The following is a 24,773-nucleotide window of genomic DNA, read 5'->3' on the forward strand; positions in this document are numbered from 1 at the left end:
TACAAAATGATCTTTGTGCTCATTATACAATTTCACTTAATGGGCATTATCACAAGCAGAAAATACAGTGGTACATTTTATCAAGTAAACCAGGCACAGGGAAAAATACAGTCTCACTGATACATTAATATAGACACATCAGATTTATTGAAGAGTATAATGGTGGCTACCAGACACTATAGGTGGGGGTGCTGCATTTAAGTTGGAGGACTAGGTCTGGTGGCTACTGAACAGCATGGTAATAACAGTTACTAGTAGCATATTGAACAAAATTGCTAAAAGAATTGATTTTAAATATTCTTACCACAAGGAAATAGTATTTGTAGTGGGTCTGTTAAATAGCCTGATTGGATCATACCACAATGATACTAATGATACACCAACCTAGCTAGACAACACTTAAAGAATTAGAGTTAAAAACAAAAGCAGGGCTGGGAAGGTGGCTCAGTGGTAGAGCGCTTGCCTTGCATGCATGAGGCCTTGGGTTCGATTCCTCAACACCACATAAGCAAAAAGAAAAAAGCCGGAAGTGGCACTGTAGCTCAAGTGGTAGAGCGCTAGCCTTGAGCTGAAGAGCTGAGGGACAGCACCCAGGCTGAGTTTAGGCCCCATGACCAGACACCTCCCCCCCCCCCAAAAAAAGCAAAAAAGCACAAAGGAGCATGCAAGAAATCCAGCATCTATAAATCATGACCATACAAAAAGTGGTGCTAGCTAAAGGCATAAGAAAGTTCATAAAATGAAACATTATATTGTACCCCATATTTAGATATAATTGTCACATAACATTTCCATCATCAAAGGATCCCTCATGTTGCTTTGTTACAGTGTTGAGACTTTGTTTCTTCCTCAGCTCCCCCTTCTGACAGCTGCTGATTTATTCTCTTCATACATAATTTTGCAAATGGAATCCTATTGTGTGTTACCTTTTGAGGTGACTTAAAATTTAATGTAAATTTATTTTGAATTAGCATATATTAATATGAGATTTCATTGTGATAGTTTCATATAAGCATCCAGTGAACTTAGGAAAGTTCACCTTCCATTTCATTTCCGTTATTCCTCCCTCTCTTTTTCATTATACTGTTTGCATATTTGTGTATGCATGTATATGTAGGTATGTATATAATTTGATATTTTACCATGTTTAGAATTTTGAGCCCTATGTATATTCTAGATACCTTTTTCTGTTGAATAGCTGGTAAAGATTTTCTCTTATTTTGTGGGTGGGTTTTGCTTCTGGTAATGGTTTCTTTTGCTATCCAAAAGATTACCTCCCTATTGGTGAGATTAAGGTATTGAAGTCTCATTATTGTTAAGGGCTGTCTGTATTTTTGAGTGTAGTAGTGTTTATTTAATGAAGTTGGATGTAGTAATACTACACATGTACTTAGCAGTTCTTATTTCCTCTGGATAGATCCTTCCATTTATCAGTATAATGTGAACTTTTTTTGTCTCCTCAACTATTTTGGGTTTAAAGTCTATTTTGTCAGATACAAGTGCAGGTGCTCGTGCCTGTTTTAAGGGTCTATCCACTTAAAAAATATTTTCCCAGACTTTCAGCCTAAGATAGTATTTGTTTTTGTGAGATCCATTTTTTATATTCAACAGATGGTCCAGCCTTAGCCTTGGTTTTTACTCCAGTTTACCATTTTGTAGTTTGGATGGAGAATTGAGAAAATTAATTGATTGGTTAATATGAGAAGTATGTTATAATTCTTGCCATTTCCTTGTTACTTTAGTGTTTGATTTTTTTCTGCTCTTTGTTTACTTAAGTGAGAAGTATTTTGTCTTATATGTTTGGGTTTAGGTTAATATTCTTCTGTGTGCAGACTTAGCTTCCTTTGATTATCTTCTGCAGTGCTGGTCATAATTGCTTTAGCTTTTATCATGGAAGGTTTTTATTTCTCATTGAATTAATGAAAGAGAGTTGAGTAATCTAGGTTGGCAGTTATTTTCTTTCAGCACTTAAAATATATCATTTCAGGCTTTCGTTGCTCTAATGTTTCTGTTGAGAAATCTGCTGTTCTCATGGCCTTCCCTTTTTAGATTACTTGACCCTTCTTGAAGCTTTCATTGTTTTTCTTCTTGTCTGTACTTAATATTTTAACTATAATACGCCATGTAATGTTACTATTCTGGTCCTACTTGGAGTCCTAAAGACCTCCTGTACTTGAATGGGCATCTCTTTCTTAAGATGTGGGAAATTTTCTGCTGTTAGTTTATTGAATATCTTCCCTATGCCTTTAGCTAGCACCACTTTTTGTATACTTGTGATTTATAGATTTGCCTTTTAAAGGAGTCATGGAGTTCTTGCATGTTCCTCTGTGCTTTTTTGTTTTTGTTTTTTAACTGATTAATTCTTTAAGTGTTGTCTAGCTAGGTTGGTGTGTGTATCAATAGGTCATTTATACTGATGATTAGTGTTTCATGGTGTAACAGTCTCATGTTTTGTTTAACCATTCACCTTTGGAATAAAATTTGGGTTGCTTCCAGTTTGTGGATATTACAAGTTAAGCTGCTAAACATCCTGTGTACAGAACATTGCATGAACATGAGTCATTGTTTTTCCAGAATAAGTGCCACTGCTTAGGGGCTTGCACTTAGTAGGCCGTTGTTCTACCACTGAGCCATGTCCCCTAACCTTTATTGATTTGATTAGTTTTTTAATAAGGCCTCATTTTTACCCACGTCCACCTGGATTGTCATCTTCCTACTTAAAAATAGCTGAGATGATAGGTTAAGTAAGATAGGAGCTCATAAACTTTGTTTGGGCTGGCCTTGAACTTCAGTCCTAATGATCTCTGCCTCCTTAGTAGCTAAAATTACAAGTATGAGCCACCTTATCTAGTTCATTCTGCTTTTTGAGTCTTGCCTTTCATAAGAGAATGAAAAAAGCATCATTCTTAGTTATCTTTTTATTTTTCTTTGGTTAGTATAATTAAGACATTTAACATTTTACCCACCTATAGATTTTTTTTTTTTTGGGTGAGGGTTGGGGGTCATGGGGCCTGAAATCTGGGCCTGGGCACTGTCGCTCAGCTCTTCGGTTCAAGGCTAGCACTACCACTTGAGCCACAGCGCCACTTCCGGTTTTCTGGGGGTTAATTGGTGATAAGAGTCTCACAGAGGGGCTGGGAAGGTGGCTCAGTGGTAGAGCGCTTGCCTTGCATGCCTAAGGCCCTGGGTTCGATTCCTCAGCACCACATAAAAAACAAAAAACAAGAGTCTCACAGACTTTCCTTTCGGGGCTGGCTTTGAACCATGATCCTCAGATCTCAGTCTCCTAAGTAGGTAGGATGATAGGCATGAGCCACCTGCACTTGGCTAGATTTTTATCTACTTTTTTTTAAAAGTGGAACTGGGGCGTCCAGAATAACATACGTCATTTGTATAGCATGAACATCAATTTGACTGGTTGAACACTGCATTGTACTGTTATTCCTCATTTGTACCTAAAACATCTTCCTGGTTTTTGAGATTCTTGAAAATTCATGTAAGTTACTATATTTGCTTTTGTTTTTAGCACTCATAAAACAGTTGTTGAATTTACAAAAATGGCCCATTTTCCTCTTCCTTAGTTAACTAAATCAAATCTGCTATCTTGTTAGGTCTGTTAGTTTAAAAAAAAATCTAAGTGAGCTGGTTACAACTGGTTGTTCACTCCTGTAAGCCTAGCTACTCAGGAGATGATATCTGAAGACTGTGGTTAAAAGTCATTCCAGGGAGGGCTGGGAAGGTGGCTCAGTGGTAGAGTGCTTGCCTTGCATGCATGAGGCCCTGGGTTCAATTCCTCAATACCACATAAGCAGAAAAAGCCGGAAGTGGCGCTGTGGCTCCAGTGGTAGAACGCTAGCCTTGAGCTGAAGAGCTGAGGGACAGCGCCCAGGCCCAGAGTTCAGGCCCCATGACTGGCAAAAAAAAAAAGTCATTCCAGGGGGTTGGGGGTTTAAGCCCAGTGGAAGGGTGCCCACCTGGCGTGCGCAAGGCCCTGGGTTCGGTCCTCAGCCCTAGGAGGAAAAAAAAAAAGTCATTCCAGGCCGGAAAGTCTGTGAGATGCTTATCTGCAATTCATCACCAAAAGGCTTGAAGTGGAGCTGTGGTTCAAGTGGTAGAGAGCTAGTCTTAAGCAAAAAAGCTCAGGGACAGCACCCTGGCCCTGAGTTCAATTGCAGGTGCGCGCACACATGCACACATACACACACAATCTGGGTGCATAACTTAGAATTTTGTCATTGTAATGTTTTTCTGTTAGCTTTATGGAATTGTTGAATCTTGCTTCATACCTTTCATTGTATTGATTGCTGTCTTTCCCTCCTTTAATTCCTCTTCCTAACCTTCTGTTCTCAATCTAGTTTCATTCAAGTTTGATCTTTCTTTTTCTTTTTTTATTGTGAAAATACTGTACAGAGGAGTTACAATTACATGGGCAAAATAATGAGTACATTTCTTATCAAGCATTGTAGCCTCCTTCTTTGTTTCCCCTTCCCATCCCTTCCCATCCTCCCCCCGCCCCCCACACCCAATCCTCCCTGCGCAGTCCCCCTCCCTCTCCCCCCCCTCAAGTTTGATCTTTCTTAAGCATTTGTTACTGAAAGTTTTGGTGAGGCAAGGTTATATATAATGCACTGTTAGAATGTATTTAGATTGACAAAATCCTTTAATAATTAGTGAGTACTTCTAGAGAACATGGTATTTTCTTTTTTATTAATACTGTCTTTAAGTAGTTGTACAACAGGTTTTAATACAGTATTTTCTTTATAAAGTGGGTTCCATCTTAACATGTCCATGTCTGTGTATCCAGTTCTTGATCTGAGTCACTCCTTCTGTCATCCTCTTCCTCCTGTGGTATAAATTTTAATTTTCTATATAAAAACTGAGAAACGAAAATTTTCTGTAGTTTGTACATTTTTAGTGAGTGTAATAGCCTTATAGATAATCTGATAACTTTGTTATATTTTTCAATGTTTAAGTGTTTTTGTACTGATCTTGGTTTATCTATTTAAAAAATATTTGTAGGAAATCCACTTACCCAGGATATATTGAACCTCTATCAGGAACCAGATGGAACAAGAAGGCTACTGAATTACTTGCTTGATAATTTGTCAGGTACTGCAAAAAGAAGTAAGTGTTTGTTTGTTTAAATCTTTTAATTAGGATGACATGAAAGAACATTGCTTAATTTTATGTTTTCTGTTTTCAACCAGTTTCAACAGAACAACCACCTCCAAGATCTTGGATTATGTTACAAGAACCAGACAGAACAAGGCCAACTGGTTGGTAGTCTTATATTTAACTCTTTATTTTTACCTTTTTATTTTAAGCCTAATAGTATTGTTGGCATATTTCATTCCGATTATTAGTAATGTTAAGGTAGAATGCTTGATTTTGTTAGGTAATAATACTAGAATTATCCTTTAAAGCCAGCCCAGGCAGATAAATCTATGTAACTCATCTCCAGTTAACCATCAAACAGATGGAATTGGTAGCGCACCATCTGAGCAAAAAAGCCAAAGGAAAACATGAGGCCATGAGTTCAAGCTCCAATACTGGCACCAAAGGGGAAAAAAAAAGAGGAGTTAATTCTTGCTTTCTTGATCTGTATACTCTCTGTTATATAAAGTCATGTGCTCTGTCATGTGCTAGTAGTGTTTCTTAAACTGGAGCAGTTTTCTTTTCCCCAGGATATTTAGCAATGTCTGGAGACACTTGATTGTGCTCCTGGCCTGAGTAGAGTTCAGGTACAGTGTTACTAATCCTCCAGGGCACAGCCTCACACTAACAGAGACTACTCACCTGAAATTCAGCTGTCATATACTAAGACATTTCTGTTTTGGAAATTTCCATGTCCTAATATGTTCCAAATCTATTTTCTATTAAAAAATTATAATATAGCTAGAGACAATTGCATTAATGATCTATATAATCTCCTTTTAATCTGAATTTTAGAAAAGACAGCATTAGAGTTCCTGTGTCACATGTAACAAGAATTGGTCTGTGACACTTCTTTCTTCTGCATGAATTAGCAATACAGTCATACCCCATTTCATTGACCTGGCCTGGCTGTGCTTTATGTAAATACTGTTAACTTTTTTGGTTTTTTTACAATGGAAGGTTTGTGGCACTTCTGTCAAGTCAGTCTGATTTCTATAGATAATTCTTTGAATTTTTCTAGCAATAGACTTTCATAATAGAGTACTTTAAAAAAGACAGTGCAGTTACACACTTAATAGACTATAGAATATAGATTATATTCACACAGACACATACACACACACTGAGAAGCCACAAAACTAGTTTATTATGATAGTATTGGGCTAAACTTTATTATCTTCCAAGTTACACCTATAGTGGCTCTGTAGAAGAAAGCTAACCATGTCTATTAAACTTGTCAAGTTTCCGTATCTTATATTAGTAACTGGTGGCATAATAGAAGACATACAGATTTCAGAAGTCTTGGATTTAGAGGTTGAAAGACTCAAGGTCTTATTCTGTTTGCTTCTAAACTTCATATGCATACTTGTGCAGCAGGCAACAAGTACATTATCTTCTAACTTGTCCTCATGTGTCTTTTCATTGTCCATCTTGCTTTATTTCTTCCATGTCTAGGTTTTCAGTGAGTATAGGTTGAGTGGTTAAAGTCAGACTTAAACATTTAAGTTGTAATTATTGCTGGAATTAATTATTGGCTTTTATTTATTTATTTTTTTTACCAAGTGTGTGAATAAGTAAAGTTATCTTTCCTACAGCCTTGTTTTCTGTCATGTGCTATAATGTTCTTTGTGATAAATATGCGACCCGGCAGTTATACGGCTACTGTCCATCATGGGCACTAAATTGGGACTACAGGAAAAAGGCCATTATTCAAGAAATCTTCAGCTGCAATGCTGATATTATAAGTCTTCAGGTAAGTCATAGAGAAGAATGTTTAAATTTCACAAATTTCCCAGCATTGATAAAGCAAGGTGCAGTTACACTGGAATATATTACACAGACACATTTTAAGTCCTACTTTCAGCAGTTTTCAAAATACTGGGTTTTCCCGCAAACACCCTGTTCATTTTGTACTATTGTGCTGCCAAATACAAACAGATAAATAAATACTCACCTTCCCCAAATAACCCTGGTCACTATTTTTTAATTGAGCAACAACAAAGTTAGTGAAATTATGTCCATTTCCTAGATGAAATTTTGCTTGACTAGCAATATTACTAATTAGGACATAGTGGGAAAAGTATTGGCCCTTATCAGTAACTGGCTTCTGGGTCCAGCTCCCATATCTTAAATAATCTTGGTCAAGTTACTTTTTCCTCTGATCCATAGTGTGTAATAAGCTCCTTCCTTATGTGTGATTCTTTTTCCAACATGTCTAATGGTATCTGTGCATAGAAGTCTGTGTCTTCATTTATTATACTACATGACTAAAAACTGATGTTGGCAGCTGGTGTCAATAAGTTGTTCCAATTTATTTTAGATAAGTTAAATGGAAAATATGTTAAACATCCTTTAATCTGTGTGCTGTTCTTTGAAAAAAGTGATTTCAGGCTTTCAAACTGAAAGTATAGGGTTAATGCGTAGGAAAATTGAGTGAACATAACAGAATTAATGTGTAACACTCATAAATTCTATTTTGTGAAGTTATTTGCTGTTCATAATTTTTCAGGAGGTTGAAACGGAACAGTATTATAATTTTTTCCTGGTAGAACTGAAAGAACGTGGCTATAATGGGTTCTTTAGTCCTAAATCACGAGCTAGGACAATGTCAGAACAAGAAAGAAAACATGTTGATGGCTGTGCAATATTCTTCAAGACAGAAAAGTAAGCGTACCTTGTTTTTTAAAAAGGAAAATGTTCTCAGCATTTACATGGTGGGGGGGAGGCGAAGGGTGTGGAAATTAGCAAATAAGAGAACGACGTGCTTAGTATTATTAAGATATAGTACTATTGGCATAAGGAGTTACTGCTTTTAATGATCAGAAATAACCTTGTTTTGGAGACAAGCTTTAAATGCTGTTGTTTCTTCAGGTGTTTATTAGGTCTTTAACTCCAAATGTTAATTGAAATACAATGTAGTTAACATTCCTGCTGCAACAGTAGAAGGATTCTTAAATCCGTACTTTGGGAAGAAAAAAAAAAAGATTTAAAAATCTCAAGCCGAGATAGTCCAACGTGAAATCTAAACAGGATGACTGACTGTACTGTATGAAATTGTAAAGGTTTTCCAAGGTCTTATTTGTATCAGTAATAGAGTGAAAAAACTTGAAGTGAATGTGTGGGAAGCTTACTGCTAACTGTGAAAGTTTTCCATAATAAGATTTCATGCTGTTTATTTATGTCAGGAAATTTGGGGAGAAAAAAATATTTCCTATAAAGCTAATATCTTGATATTCTCAATTCTTTGTGTGTATGTTTGTGTTTGTGTTTGTTTTAGATTTACTTTGGTTCAGAAACACACTGTTGAATTTAATCAGCTAGCAATGGCAAATTCAGAAGGGTCTGAAGCTATGCTGAATAGAGTCATGACAAAAGATAACATTGGAGTTGCAATATTGCTAGAACTTCGAAAGGAGTTGATTGAAATGTCATGTGAGTGATCCTTTCACCTCTGTAAAGTTGACCTTCTAAATTTAATAGTTCTGCTTAGACATCTTAAAAAACAGTAATTTCATTACTTAATGGTCTTGGCTTAACACCTGAAGAAACTCAGAATTTCTTTTCCCAAAAACTATCTCTTTCTCTATCACAAAGATGAGAAAGTGTTCCCCAGAAAAGTGTTAAACCTCTTGAAAAATATTTTTGTTCTCTGGAATTCATCATATTAAAAAAAATGGTGAAGTCAATATTATTTAAAATGACTGCTTAGGAATAGATTTACCCTACACTTCCATGATTTCTTGCCAACAAGGATAGTTTCTCTAAGCTTCATTTCTCTTTATATACTTTAATAATTGCTTTTAATCCAAATAGAAAGTATGTTTAGAGTGACTTTCATGGTGAAAATGGAAACTCTGTCACTTGAACAGTTGGATCTGGGGACACTGCAGAAGGACATCTAAAAAGCCTTGTTTCACACACATACATTGGGCTGTGTAAAGCAGTGAATCTCCCATTGCTGAGAAATACCAACAAGAAGTTTAGATATTCATTTTTCTCAAGTTTGTTGTACACCAAATTCAGTGATTTTGTGGGATACGATTAGGGCAATTTTAGGGCCCTTTTTTATTCTTAGACTACAATAGAACTTGCTTTCAGACTGTAAGAATCTGTGGGCTCACGGGCAAGTTTTACTTGTTTTCTCTAATATAGCTGGCAAACCACATCTTGGAACAGAAAAACAACTTATTCTTGTGGCTAATGCTCATATGCATTGGGACCCTGAATACTCTGATGTGAAGTTGGTACAAACTATGATGTTCCTCTCAGAAGTGAAGAACATTATTGATAAAGCCTCGCGAAGCCTCAAATCCAGTGTGTTGGGAGAATTTGGAACCATTCCACTTGTCTTATGTGCAGATCTGAATTCTTTGCCAGATTCTGGTAAGAAAGATTATATAGAATCAGCCTCTCCCGCCCCCCCCCCCCCTTTTTTTGTCGGTCATGGGACTTGAATGCTCTTCAGCTCAAGGGGAGCGCTCTACCGCTTGAGCCACACCGCCACTTCCGGTTTTCTAGTGGTTCATTGGAGATAAGAGTCTCTCGGACTTTTCTGCCCAGGCTGGCTTTGAACCGTGATTCTCAGATCTCATCCTCCTGAGTAGCTAGGATTACAGGCATGAGGCACCGGCACCCGGCAGAATCAGCACCTTTTACTTGAGATGTTTAATACTATATATTTTTTTTACCTGTTCACTTCAAATTTAGTTTAAAAAATTCAGTTTGTAATATTCATGTGTATTTTAGCTATTTTTGGTAGGTAGGGAGACTTTGGAAAATGAAGTGGTAAACTGGTGCCAGTGGTTCATGCCTGTAATCCTAGCTGCAGGAGGCTGAAATCTGAGGATTGCAGTTCAAAGCAGGCCTGGGCAGGAAAGTCTGTGAGACTCTTCTTCCCAGTTAACCACCAGAAAACCGGAAATGGATCTGTGGCTCAAAGTGGTATAGCACTAGCCTTGAGCTGAAGAGCTTAGGGACAGTCCCCAGACCCAGGATTCAAACCCCACAATTGACCAAAAAAAAGGAAGAAAGAAAATGAAGTGGTATTATGGAAATTTAAGGTGGTTGGACATTAATCTGGTAATCACATGTAATATTGGACATCCCTAAACCAATCTTCTCCAGTGTCCTAAACTTTCAACATTGTCATGATGTCAAAAGTAAATAATTCAGTGGGCTGGGAAGGTGGCTCAGTGGTAGAGCGCTTGCCTTGCATGTATGAGGCGCTGGGTTCGATTCCTCAGCAACACATAAACAGGAAAAAAAAGCAGGAAGTGGCACTGTGGCTCAAGTGGTAGAGCACTAGCCTTGAGCTGAAGAGCTGAGGGACAGCGCCCAGGCCCAGAGTTCATGCCCACGACTGGACCCCCCAAAAAAGGTAAATAATTCAGTACCATGAAACCTGTCTGATGCCCAAAATTATTTAAAATTCTATAAAGTCAACTGGAAGTGTGACTGAAGTAGTAAAGCATCAGCTCTGAACAAATAAGCCATGGGAGAACTGGAGGCCCTGAATTCAATTCCTGGTTCTAGCAAAAAAACAAAAACAATTGTCTATGTAGTTACTTTCAGGCTAGATTTATAAGGTATAAATGAAGCATAAGTGAACTTCATATTTATTCATTGTGTACATACATACAAATGCATTATATGTGTGTAAATATCCCCAAAACTAAGTACCAAAGTACCGTGTGTGTGTGTGTGTGTGTGTGTGTGTGTGTGTGTGTGTGTGTGTGTGTGTGTGTGTGTGTGTGTGTGTGTGTGTGTGTGTGTGTGTGTGTGTGTGTGTGTGTGTGTGTGTGTGTGTGTGTGTGTGTGTGTGTGTGTAAGCATAGGTCATGGGCACTATTCCTGTGCTTTTTTGCTCAAGGTTAGTGTTCTACCACAGCTCTACTTTTTGTGGTTAATTGGAGATAAAGAGTCTTATAGAGTGACTTTGCTCAGGTTGGCTTTGAACCTCAATTGTCAGATCTCAGCCTCAGTTGTGAGTCACTGGTGCCTGGCCTAAAGCACTTTAGGTCTCTCCCTTTCCCCTACCCCCAAGAAAAAAATTTGTAGTCAACTTGAACTTTTAGTTTTAAAATGGGGTCTTTCTATGTTTCAAGAGCTCATCTCACATTCTTGGACTCAAGTTATTATCCCCCATGACCTCCTGAGTAGCTGAACTATAGACACATCCTACCACATCCAGCTTCAGCTCATTAACTTGAAGTATGAACATGTAAAGAACAGATAGAACTATACGTTAAATCCCAAGTGCTGAGATTTATAGGCATGCACTACTTCATACAGTTTTTTCCTTACCTGAAGTCATGGATAACCAAACTCCAAAATAGTTATTTAGATAGTTTCTTTGGGAGCTGATTACAGAGGTGTGGGCTTATAATCATAATCCCATAATCATGGGAGGCTAAAGTAGGAAGAATACGAGTTCCAGTTGGTGGTGTACTAAACTCTGTCTTCAAAAAGGAAAAAAAAAACAGTGCTCATTTGGGATTTCATGTGGTAATATAATCCTACTTTCGTTGATCAACTGTATATTATAGATTCTCATATTTTGTTCCTTTTGATGACTTTCCACCTCAGGTAGATCAAAAAGAGCAAGTCTAGTCTTAGTTTTCCATAGGTAATACAAGCAACAAACTGTAGTTCTTATAATAAGAAACTAGATTTTTTTTTTTTGTGGTTGATCTCCTTTCTTACAAACAATACTTTCAGATTTGCTTGTAGGCATGAATGCACACATATACACATTAGATTAATTTGATAGTACATTATAGCCTTTGCAGTAGATAATGACCATTAAGAAACAATTACAATCTTTGTTTTCAAGGAAAATGAAAGTATTGGAGAGCTATAATTTTGTTAGGCTGTTTGGGTATTGCTGCCTCTGAGGCAGGTGAGAATTACTCTGGTAGTTTCTCAGTACAGTATGACTAGCTACAAAGTACCATATTTTAGTAGCAAATCTAGGAAAATGTTCAGTCATGCTAGCTAGTGCAATACAAATTATTATGTTTGCAGAGCCCATTTAAGTGTAGGAAATTGAGAAATAAATGTTCAGGGAAGGTGAAGTTGCTTTGCCACTAACTGGTCTCTTCCACAGTTGACAATATAAATTTATAAAACCCCAAGATAGGGGCTGGGAAGGTGGCTCAGTGGTAGAGCGCTTGCCTTACATGCCTGAGGCCCTGGGTTCGATTCCTCAGCACCACATAAGCAAAAAGAAAAAAGCTGGAAGTGGCGCTGTGGCTCAGGTGGTAGAGCGCTAGCCTTGAGCTGAAGGGCTGAGGGACAGACAGTGCCTAGGCCCAGAGTTCAGGCCCCATGACCGGACCACCCTCCCTCCCCCCCAAAAAAAAAAACCAAGATAAAGATTACATACCCTTTAAGAATTTTTGTAGCATAAGCAGAAATCTCAGATGTGGTTTAAGTCATTTTTCAAAGTTGCAAACCTGATTTTAAAAACAAAAGGACCAGTTTAGCAAATATACTTAAGCCCAATTGTGTTAGATAGACATTGGAGAATGATAATTGGGAAGACATACCTGTTTATGTAAATGAATAAAAGGTAAAATATTCTGTGTATTATAACTGTAAAAATGGATTTGTTGGGCTGTGTCTTTTTCTTTTTTTCTTTTTCTTTTTGCCAGACAGGGAGCTTGAACTGTCCCTGATATTCTTTTTGCTTAAGGCTAGCACTCTACCATTTGAGCCACAGCACCACTTCCAGCTTTTTCTGTTTATGTGGTACTGAGGAGTTGAACCCAGGGCTTCATGCATGCTAGGCAAGCACTCTACCACTGAGCCACATTCTCAGCCTTTTTATTTTTCATTGGAGGCTGGGGCTCAAATTTGCTGATGCTTTACACTCATTGGTAGGCACTCTACCACCTGAACTTAAGCCTCTTTACCGGGTTCCAGTCACTCATGCCTGTAATCCTAGTGGCCCAGGAGGCTGAGATCTAAGGACCACAGTTCGAAGCCAGCCTGGGCAGAAAAGTCAGTGAGAGGCTTATCTCTAATTAGGCACCAAAAAAGCCTGAAGTGGGTCTGTGGCTCAAGTGGAAGAGCACCGGAGCTTTGAGCAAAAGAGCTCAAGGACAATGCCTAGCCTTGAGTTAAAACCCTACGACTGGCACCTGAAAAAAATAATTTGGGCAAATTCTGGCAAATTTAAGTAAACCAGAACATTTTAGGAAATAATATGTTTAGGTTTTTAAACTACTATCCCATGATTTTTTAAAATTACATTTTTCTTGCTGTGTATTATACTTGACAATGATAGAATTCATTCCACTTCATTTTAGGTGTTGTAGAATATTTGAGCACTGGTGGAGTAGAAACAAATCATAAAGATTTTAAGGAACTGAGATATAATGAAAGTCTTACAAACTTCAGCTGCAATGGGAAGAATGGAATGACCAATGGAAGAATCACTCACGGTTTCAAGTTAAAGAGTGCCTATGAGAGTGGTCTGATGCCTTACACGAATTACACATTTGATTTCAAGGTATGCCTTGAAATTTGTACACTTGTAAATATCTCCGTTTTTAAAAATTCATATACACTAGCTGTACAGGGGGGTTCATTGTGACATTGCCATACAAGCGTACAGAGTACTCCACCCATGGGGCTGGGAAGGTGGCTCAGTGGTAGAGCGCTTGCCTTGCATGCCTGAGGCCCTGGGTTCGATTCCTCAGCACCACATAAGCAAAAAGAAAAAAGCCGGAAGTGACGCTGTGGCTCAAGTGGTAGAGCGCTAGCCTTGAGCTGAAGAGCTGAGGGACAGCGCCCAGGCCCAGAATTCAGGCCCCACGACTGGACCCAAACCCCCCCCCCAAAAAAAACAAAACAAAACAAAACAGAGTACTCCACTCACCTCACCTTCTCTAGCAATCTCTGTCTCCCCCTTTCTTAAAACAATGTCACCTCTCATTGTTTTATTTTCATACATTCACATAAAATAGTTGGATTATATTTACCTTCCTTCACTCTCTCCATTCACCCTCTTGCTGACACTTGAACTCTTCTCCTGTTACTTTTTTTAAGTGTATATTAATTATACCAAAGGATTGCACACCAGTAAGCCTTTAAAATGTGGGTGCATAATGAAATTTATGGACAGCAATATTCTTTGTGCTTTTATGTGAAGGTCCATATGATTGATTTCATGTCCTTACTTTCTAGGTAGCCTATTAAAATGTTTTCCAGAAAAAGAAGTCAGATGAAATAATGGCAGTAAATCAATTCCTAAGTTAGCATTTGCCTTTGGGGGCCAATTGTGTCTTGTACACTATCACTAACACCGGTGCATAATGAAATACTGCAGTATCTAGTTTGGTGTTAGGCGAGGTGAGGCATTCTTCCACTCATAACTGAAACTGTATACCTTGGAGTGAGTGCCAAAATGTGATTGGCATTAGCCATTCCTACTGTTCAAAAAATGCATTCATATGTGTCTTATGTAGTTAATAGCATACAATCTAGAAACTTCTCTTGGTTACTTTCCTCGTTTTTCATATAGGTGATTGTTGAAGAAAAGAATTCCATTTAGATTGTTGGAATGTAAATGAGCTTTGGTAGTCTCAAGGTTTCCTGCATTTCAGAACGTAGAAATTATGGTCTCTGTCTCTAAGAGGCCTTTAGATTCCTTTAAATTCTTAGACTGATAGAATCGATGGTGATAACAAAGAATGGGAGAGTGTGAAACTATATTCTCTATTGTTTCTGTGTGGCTATGCTTCAGGGCCTTTGGCCAAGTAGAGAAGGCACAGATAGCAACTAAACCAGCGGATTTGCAAGTGCTGGATGTCATCAGGGGTGCTACAGCTATAGTTCAAAGCGAAAAATCACATCTTGTGCTAGACAGCTTCCTGTTATTATAACAATGTATCTGAGATCATTAACTTACAAAAGGAAAAGGTTTGTTTAACCTGCATTAGTTGTGGTTCTAGTTCATGATTGAGTGTCCCTGTGACTTTGGGCTTCTCTGATGAGGCAGCACATTTTGGCAGAAGCCAGTGCAAAAGCAGAGGAAAAAGAGAGCAGGCTAGGGGGCATGGTTCCAGTGACCAAAGTCTACAAAGACCAAACCTCATCCAAGCCCACAGCACTTCCCAAAAGCATCATCTTGGGGGACACCAAGCCTTTAATATGTGGACATTTAGAGAACATTCACCTCAAAACTCTGCAGGTTCAATCACAGATGAATATATACTTAACACCATGGCGTGGCTATTAGGCAAAAGATGAACATCAGTAGTTGGAGAAAATAAGTAGTGATGATAGGATTTAGAATGATGTTTGGAAAATGATTCTACCTAAGATTTCAAGATTGAGAAGGAGCTAACAAGAGGCCAAATAGGAGAAAATGTTCCACACGGAAGAGAGAGTTTATGTACAAGTCCTGGGGCAGGAAAGAGCCCCAATAAATTACCTTATTTACCAAACATGATTGATGGTAAGGATGCCTTGAAAACACTCAGTATTTCAATGTTATCTTACTGGACATTTTTTTTTTTTCAATTCTTGTTTTTCAGGGTATAATTGACTACATCTTTTATTCTAAACCTCAGCTAAACACTTTAGCCATCTTGGGACCTCTGGACCACCATTGGCTAGTTGAGAATAACATCACCGGCTGCCCACATCCACTCATCCCCTCTGACCACTTCTCACTTTTTGCACAATTGGAGCTCTTACTGCCTTTCCTGCCCCAAGTTAATGGCATTCATCTTCCTGGCAGGAGGTAGTCAAGTACCTTCAGAGGACAACCTCAGTTTTACTTGCAAGCTCGTGAAAACCTGAATATAAGGGAGTGAGGTATGGCCACTGGGGATTTTTTGTAATGATGATTTGAATTTTCAGTCTGATTATTTGGTATAAGGGTATCATAAGAAGCCAGGTGCTAGCAACAGACAAATTCTGAGCCCAATATGCTTTATATACTGCTAGACAGGGATTGGTGTGTTTGCACCTATTTTTAATTTGTTACAAGTAATTTTCCTGTTTCTTCTATCTAATATAATATTTTCATGCCTTGAAATAGGAAAATGTTTGAACAGCATATTCTCTTTGCACAGAAATCTGTAGCACTACTTTTTTTGAGGCCAGTAGTAACACCCAGAGACCATTCTCCCAGACTTTACTCCCTCCTTTTTCAGACTTGTTTGTAAAATATAGAATTTGAATTTAGCCTTTATGATTGTATATGATCCGCAGAGACCTGATTTATGAAATTTTGTACTAAAAAAATCAGATTTGAAAACAATTGTATTGTAAATTAAGGCTAATTTTTTTTAAACCTGTTTCCTGTGTTCTGAAGGCCAGCTTGTAAAAGAGTTGCAACAGACTTTCTCTGCAATGATTTGCACTGTTAGGGTTATGTTAGCCCTTTTGTACTACTTTATTTTTAAATGGAGAACATTGCTCTTTAAATCTAAGTCTGCTTAGACCTTAGGACATTTTCTTGGGCCAGAGGCAACTTAAAACTCATGAATTCATGAATTTTTATGAAAACTATCTACTAGGACAGATAAGCTGAACAATGAATGATCTGTAGGCATTTAAGGACTGAACGTGATAGTTAATATATGTACATTCTGATATTTTTAAGTCTAACTTTTTTAAGTTATAAAATTACAGCTGCTTGGTCCAGCTTAACTCCTTGTTGAGACACTTCCTGTCCTATCTCCACTGTGCCTGCCTAACTTTGTTCTCACCGAGCACTGCCTGTGCATGCAGAGAAAATCTGTGCATCTTCTTTTATATTTTTTAAAAACATTTGTGAGAATTTTATGAAAATGCTTTTGTATGAGCTATGGCTTTTTTCCCATTGTGAAGCATTGCATATCACATTTTGGAGCGTGTACATAGGGTGGGCCATGAGACCCACGCACTGCTTCTAGGTGTCTCTGCACAGTGCTGTTTGTCACCAGAGTACTACTATCATGTGAGTTCTACTCGGTTGTCTGTATATTCCTTGTTCTCACGTTTTTTAAATCATTCCTTTTTTTTAAAGTAATTTTCCATTTATGAAGCAGTATAAATAATTGCATTTTCAAAACAGGTCCTTAAAGCAATTCTTCAGATCATTTTTAACGTGACTAAGTCATTTTAGTATGTCAACCACGATAAAAGTTACGTCGTACCCTGTATTTTGCCCATAGTGCCATTAATAGATTAGAGATGTAAAGTCAGCTTTAACTTTGCAAACTTAACGTGTGTATCTTCTGTTTTCATTCATTTATTCTCCCAAATCAAATGAATTCAAAGGGAGTTTGGACTAACTGCTTTTGTTTCAACTGCAGGCAGGGGAGCAAAAGGACACCATATAAGCATTAAGAAGAAAAATTGTTGAATGTTATTAACAGTTTTTATACAGAGGAGGAGTCATTTTGGATAATGACTTAAAATTTTATGGAAAATGTTCAGCACTTAATGTGCTTATTCTGTTTTTAGAGAAAATAAAATGACATACTGTTTAAATAAATGATTTTTTTTCTTTTCAAGAAATTCTCAAAAGGTTTTGATCTTCAGTCTGTCTGAGACTTGATTTTTCCCTTTAATTTTTTTTTTTAGACTTTGTTGTAATGGTGGGTTTTTGTTGTTTGTTTCGTTTTTGTTTTTCCTTAAAATTGTTTTTGTGCTTTGTATTTAAGTTGTGCTGACACCAAACACATCCAGTTTATAATCAGTACATTGGAAAGCTGGTATTGCTGATGTAGAACCAGTGCATAAATTCTTATGGTCTTTTGTCTTATTTTTTTGGTAACGTGTGAATTAAAGGTATGTTTACTCGTTTTTCCTAAACACTGTGTTGGTAATGTGCGTGCATCATGACGATTTCCAGCCAGGGGAGCTGGGGGCTGGTTGGACTGATGAGACTGAGGAAGCCGCTTTTCCTATGGCCTGCATTGTGGAGGCGCAGGCCCAGAGAGCTTGGGGGAAGGGGAGGGGGGAGGAGCACTTACTCGTTTGTATTTGTTGGTGGAAGACATACTCTTGCATAGATGCTGGAACTAGAGTGCACTTGTTAGATGCTAAAGGTTTGAGCTTTACACAAGACGTTTTCATCTGTATTTGTTACTGTCTATAATATATTTGAATTTGGAGGCAGCATATTAAGATATAATAGCCTGTTATGTCTTGAAAATACTTGTTCTTGATTCTTCCAGACATTCTGTGGGTCAGTTTGAACAGCTTCTTCACCTTATTTAGGTAAATTGAACCGAGAATGTTGATTTAGAAATAAAATACTTGGATGTATAAAGAATGGTCAGTCACACCAAAATTGAATGCTACTTTTGAAAGCAAGGTTTTATGTTTTAAATATCTTCTGTGTCCTGAATAATATCCAATAATCTTATACTTCCTAAAATGCAATAAAAAATTAGTCTGTTCTCCATGTAGATTATTTTTTGGAAATTCTGTGAACAATATATGATGTAATGTTTTTCTCTGATGTGTTCTGACTGGATAAATCCATCTTAGGAATGATTCCCAGGAAATTTGGAATATGCTTTCTGTTTTGGATATAAGAATTTGAGTAGGGGCTGGGAAGGTGGCTCAGTGGTAGAGCGCTTGCCTTGCATGCATGAGGCCCTGGGTTCGATTCCTCAGCACCACATAAGCAGAAAAAAAAAGCCGGAAGTGGCACTGTGGCTCAAGTGGTAGAGTGCTAGCCTTGAGCCGAAGAGCTGAGGGTCAGCGCCCAGGCCCAGAGTTCAGGCCCCACGACCGGACCCAAAAACAAAAAACAAAAAGAATTTGGAGTCATTCAGTTTCTTTGTAAATCTTTTGAAGAACACTTTGCCATATTTGTGGTGATTATTTATGCTTTGAGAATTTAAATAATGCTCATCAAAATCAAAATACATGGCATGATTTAACTGAACTTGTAAAATTAAATTGTTTATTGCAATTTTAATAGTCCCAGAAGATAGGCAAAGAACATCTCCAAGAAGTGTGCTTTTTGTTTTTGATTTGGTAACAACCAGGAAAACTTAAGTTTGTGTTAGCACTTTGAAACCTAACGACATCATTATTACCTTGGGTAGAATGCATTTCTGTTTCAAACCTCTTCTGATTTACTTTTTCAATATAACACTCAAGCTTTAAGAGTTCCACTTTTTTAAGTATAGAGAATTAGTTTCCATTGTGACTTTCAAGGTTTGGTAGTCATGTTGTATAAGGAAGGGCAAAAGTGAACCTAGGCAGATAGTTGGCAGTGGTGTGGTGCTGTAACTGGTCAGTTGTACTATCCGGTACAGATGTTGCAGGCAATTCAGAGAATGCTATATCGTAAGGAAAGTTGTTGTCCCCCCATCCCCCCCCCCCACCATAAACAGTGTTTTAGGATGTTCACTTTGCTCTTCTTTCTGGTTACATAAAATTTAAAAGCCAGTATGCTGATGTGATGTGTAAAATAGATATCTAGTCTTTATTCACAGTATATTGTATCGTGCAGTGCACTGGACTGATTCTTTACCTTTCCTAACGAAACCCAGCACACTATCTGCACCAAGCTCAAAGAATGTCAATTTGCCTAGGCAGCTCGTGGATAAGGGTAATGGAAACCCAAGTTTCTACCATGTGGACTGGTGGTAACAAGCGCTTTTACTGTTCTTTTCAGTGGAACCTTCTGGTCAAATTGTAATTAGCTAGTATTATATTTATATGCAGGGTCTCTTTTCCTTACCGATGTATTTTCCTACTCATAGCCAACCAATAAATTCAATATCTGTTTCAAATATTTTAACAGTGTAATTTGTACAGCTGTAATCCTGAGACTTGAGAAAACTCTGTTAATTGACAGCGCCCATCTGCATCATCTGGCCCAGGGTTGTAATTCACCTTTGCAAAGGGAAGGGTGGATGGGGACAGGGCCCTGGGGTGGTGGATGATAAGAACACATGTTTCCCTTTCATGGCCACGTTATCCAGTATAACACTCATATCTTTGCCAAAGTTGGATTTAGTATCTAGGCGTCCAGTGGTCTTTTTGTTGTATATAGTGGGTACCTCATAATACAAGAATGGGCTCATGTGTCTTCCATGGTTTTGAAGGAAGTTGACCTATTTTAAATAAATGTTCTTAAGTACAGTAGCAAACACTGTGTTAAGCTTATACTAATTGATTAACTACCTTATAAGCCAAATGTATTTTCTTACAAATATAAACTTAAAGAATGTGTCACTTGGGCTGGGAAGTTGGCTCAGTGGTAGAGTGCTTGCCTACATACCTGAGGCCCTGGGTTCGATTCCTCAGCACCACATAAGCAGAAAAAAGCCAGAAGTGGCACTGCGACTCAAGCGGTAGGGCGCTAGCCTTGAGCTGAAGAGCTGAGGGACAGTGCCCAGATCGACCAAAAAAAAAAAAAAGTCACTTTCCAGAGCTTCAGATGTGAGCTTACACTTGATTTTTGGTTTTTTAAGGAAAAAAAAATTGCCTTTTAGAAATGGCTTCTTACCCAGACAGTACTTATACTTCTGATCTCTTAAGGAGGATACAGCAGAAGAATAGTGAGTCCCAGGCCTGCCTGAGCTAGCTAACCAGAAAGACTGGTTATTCTCTTTCTCTCTCTCTCTCTCTCTCTCTCTCTCTCTCTCTCTCTCTCTCTCTCTCTCTCTCTCTCTCTCTCTCTGTCTGTCTGTCTCTGTCTCTGTCTCTCTCTCTCACACACACACACACACACAACTGGGGGCAGGAAGAGGGCCAAATCAGCTACTACGTTTGTAAATTTTATGTAGAGGTTGGGGAGAAATCATTTCAAGTTGGGAGACAGAGGTTGTGATGTCGAGTTATTAAGATGAGTATGTGCCACAGAGTCTGATGTACCTTTATGACCAGGCTCATGTTTTTCCATGTCATTGTCATAAAGAGCCAAGTGTGCAATTATATGTGCCAAGTCACTTTATAAATTCTCTTTAGTGGTCTTTGCGGAACATTAAATGAAAATATACTTAGCATAGTATTTTCAGGCTTAAGATATCAAAGAAATTTGTACTAAGGTTTTTGTGAGGCTATGTAGAGATTCACATTTAAATCAGTTTTAAAACAGCTTTTGCTGGGTGCCAGTGGCTCATGCCAGTAATCCTTACTACTTAGGAAGCTGAGATCTAATGATTGTAGTTTGAAGCCAGCCTGATTAGGAAAGCGTTCAGCCACCTAAAAACAAAGAGCTGTGGCTCAAAATGGTAGTGTTAGCCTTGAGCACAAAAGGCTCAGGGACAGCACCCAGGCCCTGAGTTCAAGCCCCGTAACCAACCAAAGGAAAAAATGTTCCCAAATACTACACAATTTTAACCCAGAGTATATCAAAAGAATTCTGTGAATGATGCCTTTTACTAGGATGCTGGAGGATTGGAGAAATTTTTTATAAGCAAATTTGCCCCCCAAAGATAGAGTATTCAAAGTAATATTCTCCATATGACCTTAAGAAATTAATCATAACTGGGAATTGAAGACACTGCTAGATTATAGCATAGCTTGGAAACTCATTTATTTTCTTCAGCACATTTAACATTCCAAGTCAAAGAAATGTCTTTTCTCATTTTCTTCAAATGGTAAATGTCAAATCATTCTATAAATCTTACCCTAAAGCTTTTTAAAATTGGTTGGGACCTACCATGAGAAACTGGTTATTACTCTTTATTAGTATGACCCTAAGGCATATTTGAAGAGCTGCTTCTGCCATTTCCAGCCTTACTGGCAAAGTTAGTCTAATTTGCCTTCAACATGAAGAGAGGAAGGGGGCCTAGTCGAGCCATTTCAGTGAGCCTTGGGTGTAGTTAAACCTCTTAGTTTCTGAGGGGTACTCAGGGAGATGTGAGACAATCAGAATTGTAGAGCTTTGGTTAGTTTGGAAATAAAAGATTTACAGATACTGCTATGTTAGTCATAATTGCTTGAAGACCCACCCTAAAAAGCCCCATGCACCTTATGCCTACAAGAGTATACACAATCTAGTGGCGACTTTTAAGTTGTATTTTAGAGCACTACCATGAACCAGGTTGCAAGATTCAGCCTTTCTAAGCCTTTGTGGAGTCATACGGTTAAGAAAGCAATGGATCTAGAACATGATGGGGATCTGTGTGAGTCCCCCCTAAAAAAAGCCCAACCTGTGCTCTACAGTGCGTTGCTCTTGGCACCAGTCTTACCTAGCCTGGACTTGGAGACACGACAATTTCAACCACTACACTGCATTTAGCCATGTTTATTGAGAAACGAGAGGACGGCCTCACAGCAGGATGGGGCAGCTGGGCTGGGGGTGGGGGGGCATCTTGTCTTCAGGCAGGGTTGCCCCAGCCTCCGCTCAACCGAAGTATGTCAGGGCCCCCTGGGGAGGAGAAGAAAGCCAAGCTTGAGTGTACCCCTGCCACCAGGAACTGGCAAGGCCCTAGGCACCTGAGGTTACGCGGGAAGTCATGGCTGCTGGCACTGGGGAGAGATGTGGAGCAGAGGATTGGGGATGGGTGCTGGGACTGGGGACCCTGGCCTTGTGGTGGCCTCCCATGGGAGCATACTGTAGACACACCATCACCACCACGCATGTGCGCACACAGTTCAGTCAAACCAGTTCATATCTAAGGTAACTGCCCCCAGGACTCCGCTGATGTGGGACTGGGGACCGGGACAGCACTTGGAAGGACTTTGGGGGTGGCTGAGGGACGGTGCCCATGCAAGGAGGGGTACCCAGGATGCCTGTGTTACCAGCAGTGTCTTCACAGCTCCTACAGCCTCGGGGCCCAGCTCAGTGACACACTTTTTAGAACCCTCTATGAGGTGCTCTACCGGGATGCCCACGCTGGCCAGGATCATCTTGAGGAGGGTGTAGGAGCTGAGAGGGAGGCTGGGTACCGCCGCTTGCACCGCAGACGGAGCCAGCGCAGCCACAGGTTCAGCCACAGGCTTCACCACCGAGTCCACGAAGAAAGTGTCACCTGCCAGCACAAGCAGACAAGCTCCCACCTGGGCAACTCTCCTGAGGAGCCTCCCGGCTCGCACACCCACTCCCTCTCCAATGGCTGCCCTGTGCCATGGGGGCACTCACCCAAGTCACCCAGCAGGGCCATGCAGAGCACCAGGAAGACGGCGACAAGCTTCATGGCAGATGCTTCCCCTGCTTCTCAGAGCCTGGTCCTGGGACCTGGTCCCCCCGCGGGCTTCATATACCTCAGGCTGAAGCCTCGCCCCATCTTCCTGACAAATGCATTGTTTGCTCAGCTAATAGGGAGAGGCCTGGCCACATGCTCACTCTGACCCTGTGGGTCCTGAGAAGTTTGTCACACCGTTTTGCCTGGATCTTGGCTATTTTTCCTCTTGGCAGTGGTCCTGGGCTGAAGTGCTGAGTCCTTGTCCTGAGACCAGGAACCGAGGCTTGTCTGTGCTTTTGTCCCCAAGAGACACACCCCGAACTGCACCTGGACTTTGTGATCGCACCCCACCCTGCTTAAGGCTAGAACACAAGTTCTGGTGGGAATCGTTCCCCCACCGTGAGGAGAGGAGAGGGACTTTGCCAACTCTTGTCTCTCTCCTCCAGCAGCCCTGCAAAGTGAACAGATTGCATAGAGCTCAGGAGAGCTGAACTTGGGCCCACCTTCCAGCATGCCAGCTGAGATACTGGAGAAAAACTGCCTGCAGAGAAACGCAGGAGCGACTCACAACTCCAGTGAGCCAAGAGGCAATCTTGATGGGAGTTCAGCCATCTCTGTGTCCCCACGGCTCCTGGTGCCCTGGTTTTAGTTTTGTGGCCTCCTTGCATCCTTTCCTGGCATTCTTTATCATTAAAACAGCCTTCGGCCTTGGTAGATTGTTGCATGCCCAGCTTATATAACAAAAACACCTTCCTTGAACCTGAATATTGCTCAGTGATAGCAAAAACAAGCCTAGAATTCTGGCCTAGAATAAACAAGACTTGGGTTTGATTCCTGGTACTGAAAAAAAACCAACAGAAACCATAGAAATAACGCAAGCCTTCGCTGATCTTCAAGGTAGTTTGTATGGTTCAGGCCTTAGCTTCCTATCAGCTTATGGTGTCGTCACAGGTCTACAGGACTTGCTCCCAAGATTTTGAATTCCCAAAATACATCCTGACATTAAAGTCATCGTGTCCCTGAGAAGGCCAAGAGACTTGTCCCAATCTCCTAGGTAGTAACAGAGCCCAAGTCTTCTCATAAAGGACCTACCCTTCCACCCACACTGGCTCTCCAAATGATCCCCTCCACAGAGATGAACAGCAGGTGTGTTTGCAATCACCCTGCATGGTAGAGCCAGGGGATCTTGTCTTGATACACATTTTTTTTTCTTGAGGTTGCTGAAACCAATCAATACCTACGTGATGGCTGAAAACCACTTACCTTTATTTGGTTAGAGTTCTGCAAGCCAGAATTCGACATTGGGATGAAAACAAGATACTGACAGACCTGAGCTTTCTGTAGAAACTCTATGGGGAAAAATAAAATCCATCCTCAGCCTCTTCCAGCTCCTCGTGGCTGCAGGCATTCCTTGGCTTGTGGCCACATCTCTCCAATCTCTGCTTCAAGCTTGTTTATTTTGGTCAGTCATGGAGCTTAAAACTCAGGGCCTGGGCCCTGTCCTCAAGGCTAGTGTTTTAC

At 39.6% G+C, this 24,773-nt stretch overlaps 2 protein-coding genes across 3 annotated transcripts in view; one reads left to right on the forward strand and one right to left on the reverse strand.

Moving 5' to 3' along the window:
* LOC138819779 (CCR4-NOT transcription complex subunit 6) overlaps positions 1-19,907 on the forward strand; it is a 36,164-nt gene extending 16,257 nt beyond the window's left edge. Inside the window, exons 5-12 of one of the 2 annotated variants that reach the window (XM_070011312.1) lie at positions 5,020-5,109; positions 5,208-5,276; positions 6,750-6,907; positions 7,664-7,818; positions 8,432-8,586; positions 9,307-9,537; positions 13,464-13,666; positions 15,696-19,907. In XM_070011312.1, coding sequence (XP_069867413.1) covers positions 5,020-5,109; positions 5,208-5,276; positions 6,750-6,907; positions 7,664-7,818; positions 8,432-8,586; positions 9,307-9,537; positions 13,464-13,666; positions 15,696-15,908 — 1,274 coding nt within the window. In that variant the 3' untranslated portion in view covers positions 15,909-19,907. Of the gene's footprint in view, positions 1-5,019; positions 5,125-5,207; positions 5,277-6,749; positions 6,908-7,663; positions 7,819-8,431; positions 8,587-9,306; positions 9,538-13,463; positions 13,667-15,695 lie in introns of both variants that reach the window. The other variant, XM_070011311.1, reaches the window with a different exon arrangement.
* A 2,450-nt stretch (positions 19,908-22,357) lies between these two features.
* On the reverse strand, positions 22,358-23,303 carry LOC138819800 (secretoglobin family 3A member 1-like). Its single transcript, XM_070011334.1, has 3 exons — positions 23,210-23,303; positions 22,870-23,099; positions 22,358-22,495 (listed from the first exon to the last, which is right to left on the reverse strand). Exons 1-3 carry the CDS (start codon positions 23,262-23,264, stop codon positions 22,472-22,474), a joined length of 309 nt encoding a protein of 102 aa, XP_069867435.1. The 5' UTR covers positions 23,265-23,303; the 3' UTR covers positions 22,358-22,471.
* Between the last annotated feature and the right edge of the window lie 1,470 nt (positions 23,304-24,773).

This window comes from Dipodomys merriami, unplaced genomic scaffold (genome assembly GCF_024711535.1).
Source record: "Dipodomys merriami isolate MVZ:Mamm:240054 unplaced genomic scaffold, mDipMer1.0.p SCAF_819, whole genome shotgun sequence".
NCBI lineage: Eukaryota > Metazoa > Chordata > Mammalia > Rodentia > Heteromyidae > Dipodomys > Dipodomys merriami.

Coding starts and splice junctions, on each gene's coding strand:
- LOC138819800 (XM_070011334.1), bottom strand. CDS start 23,264: ATGAAGCTTGTCGCCGTCTTCCTGGTGCTCTGCATGGCCCTGCTGGGT. Junction 23,100..23,209: donor GGCCCTGCTGGGTGACTTGG/GTGAGTGCCCCC, acceptor TTGTGCTGGCAG/GTGACACTTTCTTCGTGGAC. Junction 22,496..22,869: donor GAGCTGTGAAGACACTGCTG/GTAACACAGGCA, acceptor TCTCCTCCCCAG/GGGGCCCTGACATACTTCGG.